This window comes from Mastigoproctus giganteus, chromosome 3 (assembly GCF_048544385.1).
Source record: "Mastigoproctus giganteus isolate SK-2022 chromosome 3, ASM4854438v1, whole genome shotgun sequence".
In the NCBI taxonomy this organism is placed as follows: Eukaryota; Metazoa; Arthropoda; class Arachnida; order Uropygi; family Thelyphonidae; genus Mastigoproctus; species Mastigoproctus giganteus.
This window is the reverse complement of record NC_143577.1, coordinates 159,161,659-159,184,794: the sequence shown is the minus strand read 5'-3', so window position 1 is coordinate 159,184,794 and position 23,136 is coordinate 159,161,659. Positions and strand designations below refer to the sequence as shown.

The window sequence follows — 23,136 nt, the reverse complement described above, 5'->3', positions numbered from 1 at the left end:
GTCCCGAGCTGGATATCATCATTCTTCTCTTTCTTGGTGATTCCTTTCTACTTCTCTCTCAAGGTAACTCGGAATTTTTTTTTTTTTTTTTTTGGCTGGTGCAGCATAAGCCTCAGGTTTTCTTGCACCATAAGGCTAATAATAATAATAATAATGTTCCTGCTGGTACTTCTATTGTGCTTCAAATGTTCGATCATCCAATTTCTATGATTCAAATAGTGTGTAACGAAAACAGCGCCGTCGTGTGGTGTGTTTTCATTTGTTGTTATGGCGCTAAAAACGGTCTATATTTTTGAGATTTATACTCACGTGGGACAGTGCACAGCACGGAGTACTAGGATATTTGTGTGTGGGGGAATGTATTCTGGCTAGTGTTTTTGTTTCATGTCCAAGACGTTATGATTTTTGTGCGACATTTATTTATGTGGAATAAGTGTTTTATTTTTTGTGCTGAATGCTTCTTATCAGAGTATTTTTAACAGTAGTACGGTTTCCCTCATAACTGGATGCAACAACCATAGCTATTTCTGAAGAAGATTATGTCCTCAGATCTGACGCAATTAGATTTAAGTTCCATGACTGTTCAGGCGCTTATCAAAGGTCATAATCTACTGCCCTCTTCTGAATAAAGTTATATAATTTTTTTTGGTTGTTTCGACAAAGCTTTTTACAGTAATTATTACTTTTCTTGTATGAAATCTGTGCTGCGAACCCAGAAAACCTTTATTTTTAGTAAATTAGAGCTAGCATCGGAAGTTATGATTTTGAAAGGTGCGGATTTCATAAGTTAGATCATATCTTAATTTACAACCAGGTCATAAGTTAACAGGATAGACTGTATCCACAGACAGGGCCGTCGCAAGTGGGTAGGCGAGGTAAGCACCTCTTACGGGCGACAGTTCAAGAGGGCGCCGAAATCTTTTTCAGTATTGTTTTCTGATTGGTTAACGCTTATCAGTATTTAACATTAAAAGCGGAAAATTTTATTTTGCTTACGGGCGGCACATGGGAATACCACGCTGCTGTCTACAGAATGGGATACACTAATGAAAAGGGAGAAAGAGTATTTGCTGATGCTGTCGAGGCAGTGTTAGGTCAGAAAACTGCTAGCCTGGAGAGATATACATACTAATAGATCAACAATAACTGCAAGCAGAGGTGAAAGTGATTCTTGCACTGCTTCTATTAGAATGTGCAGAAGCATTCAAAACATGGTATTTGGGGTGTCAAAACCGGCCAGGGGTCCTTGTGGAATAAGCAAATACAAGGGTTGTGTTAGCTTCCTTAAGAGTAAAAACAGTTGCAGGTATACTTGTATGTACACTAATGCTAGGCACATATTAAATAAATTTGATGAATTTAAAGTGATGATCAAGTCAAATGCATACATTGTTGTGATACGAGAAACGTGTCACTCAGGTATAAGGTATTCATAATTTGAATATGTGGTGTACAGAAAAGATAGGGGATAGGAGGGGAAAAATATATGCTCTTAGTTAAGAACATATTAAATCTAAGGCAGTTCATCCAATTGACATGGGTGGCCAAGGAAATATTGAGTCAGTTTTGTGTGACATCAGCTGGGAAACCAAAAATGAGGGTATTAGGGTATTTAGGCCCTAATGACTGATGAGCATAATGAACAACTGTACAGACATACACTGAGTGATCACTGAATTATTTCCACCCGTATTAAAACTGAATGTGACCTGTTGACCACGTGAGGTACGAGGGTGCGCAGTTAGTCATGTTACTAAACCTCTGACCCCTTATCTATGTAACATAGATAAGGGGTCAGTGGTTCAGTAGGTAATAAAATTCTGAGCATGAGGGGTAAAAGGAAGGATTTATCGGACTTTGATAAAGGACATTGTGGGTGCTTGATGAGCTGGTGCCTCGATTTCCTAAACGGCTGAACTGATGCGTTGTTAGATAGTCGCCATAGTTAAAGTGTACCAGGATTGGCGTCAAAATGGTCAAACAGTGACCGGACAGCAAAACTGCAAAGGTCAGAGAAAGGTTGATGTTAGAAGTGAGTGCTGGATCCGACGACTCATACAGGCAAACAGGCACAGCATTGTTGAAGAGTTGACTACCGAGTACAACATGGGCCAACCCGGAACAATATCTGGCATGACCATGCATTGCACGCTCGCATGTATGGGCTATACCCGCAGATGACCACTATGGCATCCTCTCCTAACCAAGGTTCATTGGCTTAAAAGACTCATCTGTTGCAAAGAGCATGCAAATTGAACATTAGGAGACTGAAAGAAGGTGTGTTGGTCGGATGAGTCACATTATTTACTCCCCACTGTGGATGGTTGTGTACAGATTTGGCGTCAACAACATGAGGCTCTTAGTCCATCATGTATGGTATCAAAATTGCAGGCCGGTGGAGGCGATTGTATGGTGTGGGGCCTGTTTCACTGGCAGGAACTTGGACCCTGGTGCATATGGAACAACGTATCAGTGGTCTCCGCTATCGTCAACTGCTTGCTGACCGTGTACACTCCACTATGTTACACTTTTACCTGAATGGCGATGGTGTCTTCCAGGGTGACAATGTGCTGAGCTATCGGGCACTTATTGTGCAGGAATGGTTTGAGGAACACCATTCTGCCTTCCAGCATGTCGATTGGCCTCCGAACTCCCCCGAAACCAATCCCATAGAGCACTTGTGGGACACTATGGAAAGGCATATCAGGCATCTGGATACACCAATCACCTCCATACGTGCATTGCTGACCGCATTACACACAGCTTGGTTGGCCCTACCTCCCAAATTATTCCGATATTTTTTTGAATCAGTGCCACGTCAGATAGCTGCTGTACTGAGGGAAAAAGGAGGACCTTCGAAGTATTAGGTAGGTGGTCATAATTCAGTGATCACTCAGTATATGTTGTGCCAGTAACTTAATGTCTTCTAATGGAGGACTTAAACTTTCCAGATATTGACTGTTTCTTGTGGGGTAAACACTCACACAGTAGAAAGCCTTGTAGAGATTTATTGGATGATTATTTTATACAGCAGTGTGTTAGAGAAGCAAGCACATAAAGCAATACTCTTGATCTAATTATCAATAACCCTTCATGCATTAAGAATCAGTAAGTAAAAAACCCTGTGGGTGGTATTGATCATAGTGTACGAATATGGGATTTACTTAAACATACAACTATTGTCAAATGCAAGGGAATGGGCTTTTGCTTTAATGAAACCTGTGCTGCAGGTAACAAAAAAAAGTTTTATTTTTAAGGTGACTGCAGCAGTCTCAGATAGTCATTAAATTCTATGAAGTGGTACCAACTGATGAAGTTATCAACAGCCAATTCTAAATGTGAAGCATTCAGGGACAGTCATAGACGCTATAAGATTTTTTTATGCCAACTAAGAGGTACAGTTCAAGGCATAGCCCAAAATGAATGTCAGATAAACTGATGAGATGTTTGGCAACAAATAAAAATTCATTGGATCCACAGAAATTAACATGTGATACAGATTGCCTATACCAGATATAAAGAAGTCTGCAATCAGTTCATTAAGGAGGTTAGGCAAGGCAGATATTAAAAAGGCTTTGCAAAGAGTGCAAAGAAAATCAACAAAGGCTTCATATGTAAACAGTAGAAACAAGGGGTTAAAACTCTTGTGGATTTATTGGATTATTTTGCAGTAGCATGTTCGAGAGTCAACCAGAGAGGGTAATACTCTTGATCTGTTTATCAGCAGTGATTATTCGTGAATTAAGAATTTGCAGATAAAGGAGCCACTAGGTGGCAGCGATCACAGTGTATGATGTGGGAAATACATAAAGATATAATTAACATCCGGGGTAAAGGGAAGGGTTTTTGCTTCCGTGAAGGTGACTACAGTGGTCTCGCACAGTTTTTAAATTCTGTATAGTGGGACCAACTGATGATATTACCAACATTAAATTCTAAGTGGGAAGCATTCAAGAAATTAATTGTGTAAGCTACTAGGCTTTTCATACAGATTAAGAAATATTGTTCAAGATTTAGGCCTAAATGGATGTCAGATTAATTAATGAGACTCGTAGCAGAGAAGAAAAATGCATGGGAAGCATAAAAATTATCAAGCGACACAGAAGCCTATGGCAGATATAAGCGAGTCTGTAATCAAGTCACAAAGGAGATTAGGCAAGCGAAGGAAGATTACGAGAAATCTTTGACAAAGGATGCTAAGAAATACAGCAAGGACTTCTTTACTTATATAAACTCTAAAAGGAATAGGATGGATGAATCAGATTGGTCCACTTGATATCGGTGGTTCAACTGTTGATGATCCTGCTCAGATAGCTGATGATCCTGCTCAGATAGCTGATGATCTAAATGAGTATTTTACATCTACATTCACATGAGTTATTAAAGGAGGAAAATGCCAGACGTTAATCAAACTGTAAAACAGTTTGCTTAATGATTTTGTAATAACAGAGCAAAGTGGAGCAAAGATTGTTTAAGTTAAACGTAAGAAAGGCACCTGGAGTAGATAGGATCTATCCAGTTATATTAAAGGAGGTGGCAAAGGAAGTAAGCAAACCCTTAGCCATAATTATGAAAACATCCTTGGGGTCCGGGGGAAGTTCCCATAGACTGGAGATGTGAAATGTATCCCCAATTCACAAGGATCTAAGGGTGACACGATTAATTACAGACCAGTTAGTTTAACTTCTGTTCCGGGTAAAATAATGGAGTCACTGGTTAAAGATGCATTGCAGGATTGTCTAGACAAGACTGCAGCAATAATTCTGACACAGCATGGGTTTGTTAAGGGAAAGTCTTGTGACAAATTTGATTGGATACTATGATGTGGTTACAAAGGAACTGGATGCAAAAAATAATTTTGATATCATATACTTGAATTTCAGAAAAGCTTTTGACACTGTTGCACATGGAAGATTACTGTACAAAATAGAGCACAAAATGGAGTATTCTATTAAGGATAAGGTGCAACAATGGATAAAAGGGTGTTTCTGTGGGAGAAAACAGTGGTAATCAATGGACACTGCTCTGCATGGACTAATGTTGTTAATGGAATCCAACAGGGTTCGGTTTAGGACCCACTGTTGTTTTGTATATTTATCAATGATATTGATGAAGGTATATCAGGCTTAGTGTTGAAGTTTGCAGATGATACAAAGGTGGCAGGGTTGTTAATGAGAGTAATGGCAGTGTGCTACTGCAACAAGATCTAGAAAATTTGGGCAGTGGGCTGGGAAGTGGCAACTGAAGTTCAACATTGACAAATGAAAAGTACTGCATATGGGTAGAAGTAACCCCAGAGGAAAGTACCAACTCTGTTGTACTATACTTAGGGTGGTAGAAAATGAAAAAGACCTGGGAGTGATTGTACAGTCAGATATGAAGTTTTCTGAGCAATGTTGACAGGCTCTCAGAGCTGTACACAATACTCAAGGCAGTGGTCAAGCCACGCCTTGAGTATTGTGTACAGGTCTGGAATCCTCATTTCAGGAAGGATGTAGGGTTGCTTGAGCGCGTATAGAGAAGGGGAACGAAGGGATCCTCTTACCAAGATAGGCTTAAGTTCTGCAAATTGCAATGGTCGGAGACTAGGCATCCATGAGGTGATCTGATTGAGGTGTATAAGGCCTTAAATGGGTTGAGCATGCTGAATTCTGATGGGATTCTTCTGCTTACTCAAATTACAAACCTGAGGGGGCATAAATTCAAATCGAGGAAAGGCAGTTGTAGAATACATGTTCAGAAATTTGCCTTTTGCCAGCGGGTGGTTAATTGCTGGAACAAACGTTCTCTTTCGTTGTGGAAGTTGATAGCTTAAATAAATTCAAGGAGGAACTGGAAAAACTTTTAGAGGGAATGGGTGTGTGAAATTTCTTTTTGGCTGATGCTACATAAGTTCATATGCTTGCTTCCTTGCCTCACATGTCTCTATTACTACTACACATCAGTGAAGTAGTTATGAATGGATTAACTGTTGATTGAACCTGCTCAAGTTGTTGAAAAGCTGAATAGGTATATTGTATCTACATTCACCCTTGAGAAATTTTTTAGGGATTAGAGGATGTCAGAAATGAGTCAAATTCTATCTGGAATTTGAATGATATTGTGAAAGGAGGTAGCAAAAGAGCTAAGTAAACATTTAGCCACGAGAATAAGAGTCTAGGGATTTGGTGGAGGTTCTACCCATTGGATATGTGAAAAATCCCCATTTCACAAAGGAGGATTGAAGGAAGACATGAGTAATTATAGACCTGTTAGCTAGACTTCTGTTCCAGGGGAAATAATGGAGTTACTGGTTAAAGAAGTAATGTAGGATCATCTAGACAGGAGTATAGTTATACTTCAGTCACAGTGTGGATTTTTTAAGGGGTGACCTTGTCTGACAAATTTTGTATATATACTGACAGTAAGAAAGTAACTAGATCCAAAAAATAATAATGACATTATATACTTAGATTTCAGAAAAACATTTGATACTTTTTGCACATAAAAGACTGCTGTGAACTACGGCACTCATGGTAGTGGAGAATGAAAAAGACCTGGGGTAATTGTGCAGTCAGACATGAAATTCTCTGAGCAATGCAGACATGCTACCAGGACAGCTTACGGAGTTTTATCAATGATATACAGAAACTTTGCTAGCAGGGTTAAGGAGGCGATTTTCTCTTTGTATAAGGCCACGGTTAGGTTACATCTAGAGTAATGTATACAAGTCTCGAGGTCTCCCTTTAGGAAGGATGTAGAACTGCTGGAACTGGTGCAGAGAAGGGCAACCAGACTGGTGAAGGGAACAAAAGAGTGCTCTGATCTTGGAAGGCTTCAGTATTGCAAATTGCAGCATCTCGATTCTAGGCACCTGCGGGGAGATCTGATTGAGGTGTTCCTTGAATGGATTGCAGCAGGTGGTTGATCATTGAAACAGGCTACACTCGGTAGTGGAGAATGAAAAAGACTCGGGGGAACTGTGCAGTCAGACATGCTGCCAGGACAGCTCACAGAGTTTTCTCAGTGATTTACATAAACTTTGCTGGCATGATAATGAGGTGCAACTGAAGTTATGAACATTAAAATCACAAAGAAATCACCTCACTTCTACGAAAGTGAGACTAGAGAATATAGAGTTTCAAAGAAAGGAAGTCAGAGTTCAGAGTGAATTAGTGAAGTTGGGAGAAAATTACAGGCAACTGATGAATTTGACAGAATGGAGTAGAGAGAGAGAAGAGATCAAGAAGTGCAGATTCCAGATAAGACAGTCTTTAAGAAGAAATATTAAGCAGCCATATATACAAATATACCTTTAAAGGAAGAATTGTACAGAGAATAATTAGTTCAACTGAGATTCAATAGTCTGGGGAAACTGATAATTGAGATTCCATCAGAGAATGTAAGTGGGGTGTTGCAGATTGTAAGTGGAAACAGATATCATTAAGATTGAAACTGAGAACTGTGTATATTTGTGAAATGAAAAATGGGCACGTTTTTGAGAGATTTAAAGCATTTTAGAGTTTTTAAAATTAATAGAACAAACTTTTTAAGTTTCTTCTATTACTTTGACTATTTGTTATGCATTTGGTAAGGGAGAAACATGTATAAGTGAAATCCTTTTAGAACATGGCCACTGTTCAAATTCAAACGGCCATAGCCCTGTAAATATTTAGAATAAATATATAACTTTCAAGCGTAAATTTTTGGATATGGTTTACATGCAGCAAGTATTTACCGAATTACTTGACAAAATGTGACCTTAACAGTGAATCCTATGTACACCCTGCTTTGCCATCTAGTGACTTCCTCAGTCACTAGCTGGCAAAGCAGGTACAACGAGTTATACACTAGCCAATCTGGATGCCTTATAGTGAGTTACCAATAGGTTCAGTCCATTCTTGTGGCCAGCATGTGAAAACCATTTTAAAGCTGTATTCTTGAAATTTAAAGAATATTTGATCTTGCCATGATAGCCATTATAACCTCCACTGACATTACTTATACTGCATGATAGAACAGATAGGGGGTTGCTGAAGCTTTGCTGTATAGACTAAACATGGGTTTTTGCCACTTCAATTAAGCAAGTGGTGGTATTGCACCAGTTATTGAGAGTCATCTATGACTTAATATTGCCTAGCAATAGTATTAGTAGAGAAATATGATGCAAGAAAGCAAGCTTATACAGCATCAGCCAAAAAAAAAAAAAAAAAAACTTCCCATTTCACCAATCCATTCACTCCAAATTTTTGTCCAATTCTGCCTTGAATTTATTCAAGCTGTCACCTCCACAACAACAGATGAAAGTTTATTCCGGCAATCAACCACCCGCTGACTAAAATAAAATTTCCTGAAATTTATTCTACAACTGTCTTTCCTCAGTTTGAATTTATGTTCCCTCAGGTGATTAATCTGAGCAAGAGGAAGAATCCTACCAGCATTTTCTCAAACCATTCAAGGTCTTATACACTACAATCAGTTCACCTTGCAGGTGTGTAGTCTCCAGATGTTGCAATTTGGAGAATTTAAGCCTTTCTTCATAACAGCAATCCTTTGTTCCATTCACCAATCTTGTTGCCCTTCTCAGTACTTCTTCCAGCAGCTCTATATCGTTCCTAAAATTAGGCCCCAAACCTTGAGTACTGTATACAGTACACAAGGTGTAGCCTGACCATTGCCTTATAAAAGGGGACAATCACTTCTGTATGCCTGATAGCAAATTCCTGTATATCATTGACAACACACCATGAGCTATTCTTGCCGACTGTCTGCACTGCTCAGAATAGCAATATCTGATTGCACAATTTCCCCCAGATCTTTTTCATTCTTCTCTACCCAGAGTATAGTACCACACGGTTGATATTTTACTCTGGGGTTACTGCTACCCATATGCAGTACTTTACATTTGCCATTGTTAAAACTTCAGTTGGCACCTCTCAGCCCATCTGCCCAACTTTTCTAAGTCCTGTTGCCGTAGCATACTGTCACTAGTGTTGTTAACAACTCTACCAACCTTCATATTGTCTGCAAACTTGGGCATCAAGCCTGATATACCTTCATCAATATCATTAATAAATACAGAAAACAACAATGGGCCCAGCACTGAAGCCTGGGAGACTCCACTAATGACATCAGTTCATGAAGAACAGTGTCCATTGATTATCACTCCCTGTCTTCTCCACTCAACCATCCCTTTATCCATAGCAGCAATTAGCATGAGTAGAGACATATGATGGAAGAAAGCAAGCATATATAGCATCGGCCAAAAAAAAAACCCTTCCCAATTCATCCATCCATTCACTCCGAATGTTTGTCTGCCCATTAGCCTTGAATTTATTCAAGTTGTCACCTCTACGACGACAGATGGAAGTTTGTTCCAGAAATCAACCACCTTCTGGCTAAAGGAAAATTTCTGCACATCTTTCTACAACTGTCTTTCCTCAGTTTGAATTTATGTCCCCTTGCGTGAGTAATCTGAGTAAGAGAAAGAATTTCACCAGTATAGAGCTTGCTGCAACTGTTCAAGGCCTAATACACATCAATTAGATCACCTCACAGGTGCCTAGTCTCCAAAAGCTGCAATTTACAGAATTTAAGCCTTTCTTGGTAACAGCAACCCTTTGTTCCACTCATCAATCTCGTTGCCCTTCTCTGTACTCGTTCCAGCAGCTCTGCAGCTCTACATCTTTCTAAAATGTTGGCTCGAGACCTGTATGCAGTACTCAAGGTGTTGCCCGACCATTGCCTTATACAAGTGGAAAATCACATCCTAATCTCTGCTAGCAAAATTCCTTTATATCATTGACAAAACACTATGGGCTACTCTTGCAGCTTGTCTATACTGCTCAGAAAATTTCATATCTGACTGGAGAATTACTCCAGGTCCTTTTCATTCTCCACTAGCCTGAGTGTAATACCACTCAGTTGATATGTTACTCTGAGGTTACTGCTACCCATATGCAGTACTTTACATTTGTCAATGTTAAACTTCAGTTGCCACCTCTCAGCCTATCAGCTCAACACTCCCAGATCCTGTTGCAGTAGTGTACTATCATCACTGTCATTAGCAATCCTGCCAACCTTCGTATCATCTGCAAAGTTAGATATTAACCCTGATAGACATTCATCAATATCATTGATAAATACAGAAAACAACAATGGGTTCGACACCGAACCGTGGGGACTTTCACTAATAACATTAGTCAGAGCCGGTTTTGGGCTGTTAGCCACCTGCATGCTAGAGATATTTGGCTGCCCTATCAATGCGGATTGCAAATAGATTGATAACCTAACCTAACCCAACCCATAGGAGCCTACTAGTATGTTTTTATGACCGTTCCATATACACTTGTACCTTATACAGTGTGCTGCCACTTTATTGGGTACACCCCTGCTGTGCACAAATGGTTTGTCCCACAACGTTGCAAGTCACATGACAAGAGTTGTGGATAAAAATGCAGCAGAATAACCTTTCTAGTATCAGTTGAGCATACAAACCGCAGCAAGAATGGGGAAAAGGAGTGATCTAACAAACTTCGAATGTGGCATGGTAGTAGGTGCAAGACGTGCTGGACTAAGCATCTCTGAAACGGCAGTTCTGAACTTGTCATGCACCACAGTTTCAAGGGTGTATCGAGAATGTGCAACGAACAGAAAACATCTTCTCAATGGCACTCCTGTGGAAGAAAATCGCTTGTTGATGAGAGAGGTCAGAGGAGGATGGCTAGAATTGTGCAAGCAAACAGATGGGCCACAATGTTAGCATTAGCATTAGTAGAGGCATTTGATGCAAGAAAGCAAGGTTATGCAGCATCAGCCAAAAAAAAAAAAAAAAAACCCACTTCCACTTCACCCCTCAGTTTGTTCAAAATACCTGTCCAGCTGAGTCTTAAACTTATTTAGGCTATCAACCTCCACCACAAGGGATGGAAGTCTGTTCCACCAACCAACCACCCGCTGGCTAAAGGCAAATTTCCGCACGTCTATCCTACATCTGTCTTTCCTCAATTTGAATTTATGCCCTCGCAGGTGATTTTTCTGAGCTAGAGGAAGAATCCCATCAGCATTGAGCATGCTTAAACCATTCAAGGCTTTATACACCTCTATCAGATCACCTCGCTGGTGCCTAGTCTCCAGACACTGTAATTTGCAAAACTTAAGCCTTTCTTTGTAAGAGCACCCCTTTGTTCCATTCACTAATCTTGTTGCCCTTCTCTGTACTCGTTCCAGCAGCTCTACATCCTTCTTGAAATGAGGCCTCCAGACCTGTATACAGTACTCTAGGTGTGGCCTGACCATTGCCTTATACTATGGAACAATCACCTCCCTATCCCTGCTGGAAAAAGTCCTGTATATCATTGACAATACTCCATGAGCTACTCTTGCAGCCCGTCTGCACTGAGCTCACAGGTCTATAATTACTTGTGTCAGCCTTTGATCCTCCTTTGTGAATTGGGGTCACATTTGCACATTTCCAGTCTATGGGTACCTCCCCTGAGTCCAAGGAAGCTCTCATAATTATGGCTAAGGGTTTGCTTACTTCCTTTGCTGCCTCCTTTAATATAACTGGATAGATCCCATCCACCCCAGGTGCCTTTCTTGTGTTTATCTTCAACAATTTCTCCTCCACTTTACTCCCAGTTATTTCAAGATTCTGTAGCTTACTGCTAGAGTTGAATACACCTCTGGCATTCCCCTCGCTGAATAACTCCTCATGTGTGAATGTCGATGCAAAATATTCATTTAGTTTGTTAGCTACCTGAGCAGGATCATCAACAGTTGACCCATCAATATCAAGTGGACCAATCTGATTCATCCCCTTCCTTCTAGAGTTTACATAAGTAAAGAACTCTTTGCTGTTTTTCTTTGCATCCCTTGCCAAGGATTTCTCGTAATCTGCCTTCGCCTGCCTAACCTCCTTTGTAACTTGGTTGCATATCAACTTGTATCTATCATAGGCTTCTGTGTCAAGTGTTAATTTGTAAGTATCCCATGCATTTTTCTTCTCTGCCATATGCCTCATTAGTTCATCTGACATCCATTTTGGCCTAAACCTTGAACAGTATTTCTTAGTTGGTATGTAAAGCCTAGTAGCTTCCAAGATAAGTTCTTTGAATGCTTCCCATTTTGAATTTGCTGTTGGTAACATCATCAGTTGGTCCCACTGTATAGAATTTAAATACTGTCTCAGTCCATCGTAGTCGCCTTTACGGAAGCAATAACCCTTCCCTTTACCTCTAATGGTAGTTACCTCTTTGAGTAAATCCCACTTCAGCATACTGTGATCACTGCCACCTAGTGGTTCATTTATCTGCAGATTCGTAATGCATGAAGAATCACTGCTGATAATCAAATCAAGAGTATTACTCCCTCTGGTTGCCTCCCGAACATGCTGATGTAGAAAACAATCATCCAATAAATCCACAAAAGCCCTGCTAGTGCGTGAGTAACCAGCCCCCAAATTCCAGTCAATATCTGGAAAATTAAAATCTCCCATTATAAGACTGTCTGATTTACTGGCCCACTCTATTTCCCTGTACAGTTCCTTATTATACTCATCAGAGTCATTAGGCCTATAGCACACTCCTACTCTCAATTTTGATCCCCCAATGCTTATGTCACACCAAACTGACTCAACACTGCACTGTCCGGCGATGTCGACTGGCTTCACTTCCTTGGTTTTTATGTGTTTCTTAACTAATAGCATAACCCCTCCCCCCTTCCTGTCCTGTCTATCCTTTCTGTAGACGTTGTCCCCGAATTGCAGTTCTGCATCCCTTATATCTGTGTGACACCACGTCTCTGATATCCCAACAATATCTGCCTTTGATGTTTTGAGCAGTACCTCAAATTCATCAAATTTATTTACTAAACTCCTAGCATTGGTGTACACGCAAGTATACCTGCACCTGTTTCTATTCTTAGCTACCCTAACACAACCCATGTGTTTACTTGTACCGCAATGGCTCCCAGCAGTCTCTGAAATACCATGCATCTTGTTTTTCAGGCTTCTGCTCATTCTAATAGAAGCAGTGCAAGAATCTCTTTCATCTCTGCCAGTGGCTACTGTCAATCTATTGGTCTTTGTCTCCCCCCAAGCTAGCAGTTTTCCGACCCACCTAACACTGCCTCGATGGCATCAGCAAATATTCTTGCACCCTTTCTATTTAAGTGTATCCCATCCCTGTAGAAGCAATCTCTCCTGTTAACAAGTACAGTCCAGGCTGAAAAAAATTCTACCCCTTGAGCCTTGCACAAACTTTCCAGGGCCGAATTGATCGACAAGGCTCTCATCATATACTCCCTCCTATCGTGTCTGGGCAGAATTGCAGACACTTTCAAATTCAACCCTAATTCTCGGCTTTTGTTCAACAGTGACCTGTGACGTGATGTCGCACATCACGTCAGAATACAACCTTGGTGCGCAGAACAAAATATCGCAACGGACCACTAGTTGCACTTTGTTGCGAATGGGCTACAACAGCCGAAGGCCACATCGTGTACTTTTGTTATCAATGAAGAACAAGAGAGCATGCCTCCTGTGGGCACAGCAGCAGCATTGGACTATTGAGGATTGGAAAACAGTTGCTTGGTCTGACAAGTTGAAGTTCCTGGTGCATCATGTTGATGGAGGCTCAGAATTTGGCGAAACCAACATGAATCCGTGGACCCGTCATGTCTGACGACTACTGTGCAAGGTGTTTGGGGCAGTATTATGGTGTGGAGAATGTTTTCTTGGCATACGTTGGGTCCATTGATACCCATAGATTCGCATCTGAATGTCACATCTTTGCTGACCAAGTGCATCCGCTCATGTTGACAGTTTATTCTCAGTCAGATGGTTACTTCCAGCAGGATAATGCACCGGTGCACAAAGTCCGAATCACTATGGAATAGTTCCAGAAACATGACAATGACTTTTCTTTGCTGCAGTGGCCCGCTCAGTCACGGATCTCAATCCGGGACTGAGTGTAACCTTAAGTCTTATGATTAAGTTTAAGGTTACACTTAAACTTAATTATAAAACGTTAACATGAAAGTTTGCAAACTCCAAGCTTTTATGCTTTTGTTTACATGGCTTAAAACAAGACACAATTGTAGAGGTTATGGAAGTCCCATTGTTGAATCCTCTGGTTCATAGGATGAACCCACCATCGCCTGAGCTTGCACTTCTAAATTTTCTGTTGCAAAACACCTAACGTGTGTGATTCAGTGTTATTTATAACCATAAACTGCACAGTTATATATCATCCGTCATCATGCAAACATCATTTTTTTGAGGAGCAAAAAAATATGAAAGAAGAGCATGATGTGTTTTCATGGTTACCAAATATGTTTACGATCATGTTTATGTTCCCATTGTGAATGTTGGTATGGCTTCTTAATTTTACGGTAATGTTTGTTACGTTATTTTTATGTTTAATTTTCATTGTGAATGGGTCTTTAGAAAATACAATATTATTTATTAACAATGCGACGTTCGCTGTTTCATCGCCGACCACTATATTAAAATAATATTAAATTACATTTTAATTTTTTCTTCAAAGTGCACTATCGGCCACCCTAGGGATTTGGCCGCCTGCGCACTGCATACCTACCAGAATCGGCCTTGACATTAGTTTACGAACTGCAGTGTCCATGGATTGCCACTCAACCATCCATTTATCCATTGTAGCAACTTACCCTTAATGCCGTACTTCTCCTATTTGTACAGTAGTCTTCTATGTGAAACAGTATCAAAAGCTTTCCTAAAATCCAAGTATAAGTTATCAAAATTTTTTTTGCACAAATTCACAAATGCCAGAAGTTTATCAAACTCTGACAGGGAGCTAAATGAATTTGTAATAACTGAGGGCAAAGTGGAGGAGAAATTGTTGAAGTTAAACATAAGGAAGGCGCCCAGCGTGCAAGAATTGTTTAATTGAGCAGCTGTTGTTAATCTATTAGTCTGTTATCCCCAAGCTACCAGTTTTTCGACCCACATAACACTGCCTTGATAGCATCAGCAAATATTTTTGCACCCTTTCTGTTTAAGTGTATCCCATCCCTGCAGAAGCAGTCTCTGATGTTAACAATCACAGACTATACTGAGAAAAATTCTACGCAACGAGCCTTGCACAATCTGTCCAGTGTCGAATTGATTGACAGGGATCTCATCGTATCCTCCCCCCCTCCTATCATATCTGGGCAGAATTGCAGACACTTTCAAATTTAACTCTAATTTGCAACTTTTTCTCAACATTGTTGTGTACTTATTAAGTAAGTCTGCAGATCTCCTACTCATAATGTCATTAGTGCCAACGTGTACAACAGTATCAGTCTTCCTGGCAGACATACCCCAGTCCAATTCCATCTATCCTTTTTGCATAATATATTTCCTTTCTCCCTGACAACAGAGTCACCAACAATGAATAGCTCCTGTGGGAAGAGTGCATTCTGCCTTGAAGGTTGCCATTATGTTGTCTAATGCACAAGAGTGAGCTCTGACATTGAGTTGGACAGGTAAGAGTTTGATGGGTCCCCTATTTTAATTCCTTCAAGGGCATCTACCCCCTCTTCAAACTCTCATAAATGCCCATCAGAATGCTGAGTCAGTCCTAATTTCTTGACACTCTCTGCACCTAGCACACACAAAGACATCCTCCATGGCTAGATTATGTCCTGTTCCAGTAGGTCTGCAAACATTCCAAAAGTTGCACATTTTTTTTAGGCTGCAATGCATTGTAGAATCATCCCCTTTGGTTTCACCCCCCTTGAGCCACAGCACTTCCATTACTTTGTGCTTGTTGCTTTTCTGATCTAGTCTGGGGTATGATTTCCATTTAATTACTATTTAATTGATTAACAATGAAAAGTAATAAGGTTGATAAATTTAGTTTACAATACTGCGCTATGCTAATACAGCAATATGTATTACACTATCCAGTTCTTATGTTATACCTTATGCTATACCATAAAAATCACACTCTTAAATTAGTTATATCCTTAGCTAAATGCAAAAGATATATATTCAACAAGTGATTAAAAATTTCAAGCTACTTGTTTATGACAATTAAAACTCTAGTATTCTTCTACACTGCTGGTTACATTCCACGATCTTCGTGCCAAACACTGATACAATAATGGTATGAGCAATTTGTCGTAAGTTAAAATAATCACTAGTTAAATTTAAAAAAACTTAACTAGTGGTGGCAGAGGATTTGAAAGAGAGAGAATGGAGGAGAGAGGAAGCCCTGGTTAGAAAGGAATGTAGGAAGAGAATTAAGGAAGGGAATGCCGACCCCATATGAATGTGGGAAGAAGGCGAGGACGAAAAAGAAGAAGAAATTAAAAAAAAGTTAATGAATACTACTAAGCCTCTTTAATATCTTTGTAAAACACAATTTAATATGTTAATCTTAAATGAGGTAAGAATATGCAAAACACTTATTGTTTCCAGGAACTTCAAATTTCACCCACTCTTCACCTCCTGTAGCCAATCAGAATGCTTCACACATGTAGTAGACACCCACAGCCAATCAGTGCCATCCTCTTAAGCCCTTACCTCAAGTTCTGCTGTGATTGCCGGTATACACATTCTTATTTAGGCATAAATTTTTTTATTTTTATTACTCATCATGTCTGGAAAATGGTCTACCACTTCAAGTGCTAATAATGCATCTAAGGTGCCGAGGAAAAGCATTTCCTTGAATGTAAAACTACAAGTGTTGAGGTGATTGGAAGTTGGTGACTGTCAAGTGGATTTGGCTACATCCACAATTAGAACAATTATCAAAAATGCAAAGAAGTAGAAGCTTCAGCAACAATGATCTTGAAGTTGTATGCAATGAGGATGACTCGTTCAAGGAGCCATTTGCTCAAATAAATGGAAAAATGGCTTAGTATTTGGGTGGAGGACCAAACACGACAGAACGTGTCCATAAGTTAACTGATAATGGAAAAGGTAAGGGACATTTTCTGGAAGAGGAAGAAGATAAGTCAAGAAACATTCACAGCTAGCAGAAGTTGTTTCGATAGATTCAAATGGTGCACTAACCTCCACAGCATACATGTCTCTGGTAAAGCTACTAATGTAGACAAAGGCAGCCCAGTAATTTCCCGCGACTCTGAAAGCCATCATCAAGTGTGACAACTACCCTTTGAAGATTGTCTTCGTTGTTGATGAAACAGGTCTTTTATGGAAAAGAATGCCATCTTATACTTTCATCTCCCAAGAAGAGAAATGCATATCTGAATTCAAAGTTGGAAAAGACTGATTAACTCTCTTACTAGGGAGAAATGCTTCAGTTGACTTTAAGTTAAAGCTGATGCTTGTGTATCATTCAGAAACACCACAAGCTATGAAAGGATTTTCAAAATCATATCTGCCACTGATTTGGAATTCAAACAAGATCGCCTGGGTGATGATTGATATTTTACAGCAGTGTTTTGTTTCATATTTTTGTCCCATAGTAAAGCACTATTGTGAAGAGCACAACCTAGAACCAAGAGCATTGTTTGTGCTCGATAATGCCCCAGGCCACCCTGAGAATCCAGATACCCTTTAGATGTGTATTTCTGGAGAAGTGGGTTACCTTCCACCCAGCATCACTTCATTACTCCAACCAATGGATCAAGGAGTTGTATTGAATTTAAGGCCTATTATCTTTGCTGCACATTCAGATAGCTCATAGAGGGAATGGATGGTGAAGTTAAACAGACAATTAGGTGCTTTTGGAAAAATACATCATGAATATGATAGACATTATCACAGCAGCCTGGCATGAAGTGACTCAAAACTGCATGAACGGAGTGTGGAAAAAGCTATGGCCAGGAGCGTGCAACGACTTTATAGGATGTGACAGACCAGTCGTCAAAAACATTATTGAACTAGCCTATAAAGCAGAATGAAGGATGTTGATGTGGGTGATGTTGAGGAATTACTACAGTCTTGTGGTAAGATCCAGAATCCAGATGCCCTTTAGATGTGCATTTCTGGAGAAGTGGGTTACCTTCCACCCAGCATCACTTCATTACTCCAACCAATGGATCAAGGAGTTATATTTAATTTAAGGCCTATTACTTTTGCTGCACATTCAGATAGCTCATAGAGGAGAGAGTCATTGAATGACTCTCTCCACAGTCAATCAGTTTGGCTCTGGAGAGACTGTGTAAAGCACATGGGGCAGACTTTTCTCAGTGTGGTCTGTGCTTATTAAGAGGAAAGACTGATTTTTCTGGGAAGGAATGCAAGAATATTTGCAGATTCTATTGAGGCAGTGATAGGCTGGCTGGCTGGAAAACTGCTAGCTTGAAAGGATACACAGACTAATGTATTGACAAGAGCCACAGGCAGAGGTGAAAGTGATCCTTGGAAATGGATGGTGAAGATAAACAGACAATTAGGTGCTTTTGGAAAAATACAACATCACGAATACTATAGACAATATCACAGCAGCCTGGCATGAAGTGACTCAAGCCTGCATGAACGGAGTGTGGAAAAAGCTATGGCCAGGAGTGTGCAACGATTTTATAGGATGTGACAGACCAGTCGTCAAAAACATTATTGAACTAGCCTATGAAGCAGAATGAAGATGTGGGTGATGTTGAGGAATTACTGCAGTCTCGTGGTGAGTCTTCTTGCTAACTATGAACTTCATGAATTGGCAAAGCAATGCATATAGAGTAAAACTAAAGACCCTGATGATGCTGATGCAGAGGAGGAAACACCAGTGAAAAACTTCACCACAGAATTCCTCAGTAGTAGTATTGCTACAATCTGCCAAATCATGGACTAGTTCACTGAGAATGACCCTGACTGGGAGCAAAGCAGTAAGGCAAAAAGTTGTTCTCAATATGATTACCTGCTATTGAGAACACTTAGTGAGAGGAAACTTAAGAGAAGACAGTCGACTCTTCACTCCTACTTCAAGAAAAATTAATCTTCAAATGACATATTCATGATATATATACTGTACATTAATCAATAAAGGTTTATTGATTAATTCATGTGTATTCATGTGAAAAATTCATGTGTATGTTAAATTACTGTATATTATATTTTTCAGGTTGTAAAAAAAAGTTAAGGAATGCATCTCCATTTATTTAATGTTAGAATGGCCTCGTATAGTCCTGTTTCGTTTAGCACTCAATATTCTAGGAACGTATCCTGAGCAAAACAGTGTTCATTTGTAAAAGTGTGTTTTACAAAGGAGCAGTGTTTATTTTTTTTCCACTTTAGCTATCTGACTGAGCTTTATACACAGTCAGATTTTTTTTAACAGTGACCACGTGGCAGTTGTTTTTAACTATTAAAAATAATGTCTGAACTTTCTCAGGGAAATTTAAACTGGCACTTTTTTTATTTTATTTTATTTTTTATTAATTTTCTCTCATACACTTTCAATATACTGATGCAGTTTTACTTGGTAACCTGTTCCCATAGATTACCAAATTCCTTCCCCCCCCCCCTATTTTCCTTCTTTACTTTCTTTTATATGACCTCATTTTGGTATACGATAGCCTTCATTCTGATACACTGTTGAAACTCAAATCAAACAAAAAATGTGGTCATAAATATTAACTTAGGAACAACTGCATTGTGCCATGCAGAATCTTCACTATCCCACAATGCTGAGTGGGGTGAATGCTTACTTGGCGAGATGCAAATTGGAGGGAGTATGTGCTGAGAGACTTGTCAATCAATTTGGCTCTGGAGCGACTGTGTAAAGCACATGGGGCAGATTTTTCTCAGTATGGTCTGTGCTTATTAAGAGGAGAGACTGATTTTACAGGGAAGGGATGCAAGAATATTTGCAGATTCTATTGAGGCAGTGATAGGCTGGCTGGCTGGAAAACTGCTAGCTTGGAAAGATACACAGACTAATGTATTGACAAGAGCCACAGGCAGAGGTGACAGTGATCCTTGCACTGCTTCTACTGTAACATGCAGCAGAATGGAAAACAATGTAGTGTGGATTTCAAACTCTGCTGTGTGTCATCATAGAACTAAAAATACATGGGCAGCATTAGGGTAACTGAGTAAGAACAGATCCATATACAAGGTGTCTCAAAAATATTGGTAATTTTGGTTTTTTTTTTTTTTAGGAGCATTAGCAACTAAGGCCATATTGCTCCGGGGATATGCGGTGTTCATTCCCTAACCTTTCCGTATTTGGTGGTGACGGGCTCGAACCCCGGTTTAATCAAGAAGCATGTGCTACGCACTGCTCCTTCCCACCTGGCTACGCAGGCGCCTCAAAAATATTGGTACAAACGTTTAGGGGAGGTAAATAAATCTAAAGGAATGTGAATCGCATAGGAACCCATAACCGGAAACGTCACCGTAAGTTGGTAGATGGTGTGGTAGTTGTTGCACGAAGAGCATGCATCGATATACGAACTGTGAGCTGGCAGACATGCACCTAGTGTATGGATTAGCAGAGGACAATGGACGAGCCGCTCAACAAATTTATGGAGAACGCTTCCCAGACAGACATGTACTGGACCACCGTTTGTTTCTGTGTGTGCATCAAAATTTGTGCGATTATGGGTCATTTAGAGGTAACAGGAGTAGTACGGGCAGACCACGTTCAACACGAATTCCCACCATGGAAGAAAGTGTGTTGAATGCCGTCCATAATCCTACTACCAGCACACGTGCCATTGCCTCTGCCTTAGGAGTGTCTCGTTGCAGTGTACAGCGTGTCTGGCACGATGATTCCTTACACCCATTTCATCTCCAAAGGGTTCAGTTACTGCTCCCCCAAGATCATCCTGCACGTGTGGCTTTTGCGCAGTGGTTTCTCCAAGAAAGTGTTCAAGAGTTGAATTTTCCAGCCTATGTTTTGTTCACGGATGAGGCTTATTTCACTCGGGAAGGCTTATTCAATCAGCACAATGCTCATGTGTGGGCTCACGACAACCCACACGGTGTGTGCCCCCATGCGGCACAACATCGCTTCACAATAAATATGTGGGCAGGTATGGCCTAGACTGCTTAGTCAGCCCATACCTGTTACCATCCCGCATGAACTCCGCTAAATATCGTATCTTTCTTGAACAAGTTCTACCAGGGTTACTTGACGATGTTCCAACAAATGTGAGACGCAACATTTGGTTTCAATATGACGGGGCGCCTCCCCATTATGGAAGGTGTGTTCGTGACCATTTGAACAGGCATTTTGGGTGTCGATGGATTGGCCGTGGTGGACTCGTTGCCTGGCCCCCACGCTCACCTGATTTATCAAGCCTTGATTTCTTTCTCTGGGGGGCCCTCAAATCTATCGTGTATGAATTGCGTGTGGAGACGGAAATGGATCTCGTGGCGAGACTCGTCTGCGCTGCTGCTGCTACTGTCAAAGAAACTCCAGGTGTGTTCGACCATGTCCGCCAATCCATGCTGCGTCGGTGTCATGCATGTATTGTGTCTCATGGTGGAACCTTCGAGCATCTGTTGTAACATCATGAAATGCATCCATCTCGTACTCCATTGTTAATATTATGTCATATAAATGTTTGCCACTAATTACTGTCTTGTGTCATTTCTGCTTCTTGTGCCTCTGCTACTACTTTCCTGTGACGTTTCCGGTTATGGGTTCCTATATGATTCACTTTCCTTTAGATGTTATCTACCTCCCCTAAACGTTTGTACCAATATTTTTGAGACACCCTGTATATTGCATGTACACTGATGCTGGGAGCATAGTAAATAAATTTGATGAATTTGAAGTGCTGGTCAAGTCATCAAAGCAGATGTGGTGGTATCAGAAACATGGGGATTCAGAATTTGAACAGCAGAAATACAATGCATGCATAGGATGAGAGTGGGGGGGGGGGTTATTCTCTTAGTTAAAAAGCACAAAATCTAAGGCAGTACATCCAGCCGATAAGGGTGGCCAGTGCAATGTTGAGTCAGTTTGGTGTGACATAAGCACTGGCTAAACAAAAAGTGAAAGGAGAAATGTGTTATAGGCCTAATAACTGTGATCAGTATAATAAACAACTGTACAGACAGAATGGGTAAGTAAATGACAGTGTCTTCTGATGAACGATTTTAACTTCCTAGATATTGACTGAAACTTGTGGGATGGTTACTCACATCTGGTGAGTATGGGCTTGGCATATCCAGGGTCCTGAGCTGGATATCATCATTCTTCTTTTTATTGGTGAATCCCTTCTAACTCTCTCTCTCTCTCTCTCTCTCTCTCTCTCTCTCTCTCTGTGTAATTCAGAAATTTTTTTTTGGCTGGTGCAGCATAAGCCTCAGGTTTCCTTGCACCATATGGCTAATAATAATAATAATAGCAAGATTTTTTCTGGATTTATTGGATTACTGTTTTCTACAGCAGCATGTTAGAGAGGGAACAAGAGGAAGCAGAACTCTTGATCTGGATTTCAGCAGAAATTCTTCATGCATTAAGGATCTTGCAGGTAAAGTGACCCACTTGGTGATAGTGATCACTGTCTACTTATGTGGGATTTACTTGACATAACTACTGTCAAGAATAAAAGAAAGGACTTTTTCTTTGGTAAGAGTGAATATGGTGTCAGACAGTTTTTAAATTCTATACAGAGACCAAATGTTGATGTTACCAACAGCAGATTCTAAATGGCTAGAATGCAGGGAAGTAATCATAGAAGCTACTAGGCTTTTCATACCAACAAAGAAATAATGTTCAGTGCTTGGACTTAAATGGATGTTAGAACTAATGAAACTTGTGGCAGAGAAGAAAAATGCATGGGATACATATAAATCATCAGGTGATACAGAAGTCTATAGTAAATATAAACTAGAAACTAACTGGAAGGAAAGTGGAAAAGAAAGTGAAGCTAAACATAAAAAAGATGCCTGGAGTGGATGGGATTTTTCCACTTATATTAAGGGTGGCAGCAAAGAAATAAGCAAACCCTTAGCCATAATTATGAGAGCATCCTTGGATTCAGGGGAGGTCCCTATGGATTGGAGATATGTGAATGTATCTCCAGTTGTGATTGTTGGAACAAACTTCAATCTGTTGTTGTAGAAGTGGGTAGTGTGAATAAATTCAAGTCAGAACTTGAAAAATACTTTGAGTTGATCGACAGTTGAGGTTAGTAGTTTTTTTTTTTTTTTTTTTTTGTCTGATGCTTTATAAGCTTGCTTTCTTGCATCTTTTGCTACTGCTGACACTAATACTA

General features: G+C 40.1%; 1 protein-coding gene across 1 annotated transcript in view; it reads left to right on the top strand.

Moving 5' to 3' along the window:
• The first annotated feature begins 349 nt into the window (after window positions 1-349).
• The window catches only part of spn-B (X-ray repair cross complementing protein spindle B), a 141,648-nt gene continuing 118,861 nt past the window's right edge, over window positions 350-23,136 (top strand). Inside the window, exon 1 of the mRNA XM_090370135.1 lies at window positions 350-600. Coding sequence (XP_090226261.1) covers window positions 540-600 — 61 coding nt within the window. The 5' untranslated portion in view covers window positions 350-539. The remainder of the gene's footprint in view (window positions 601-23,136) is intronic.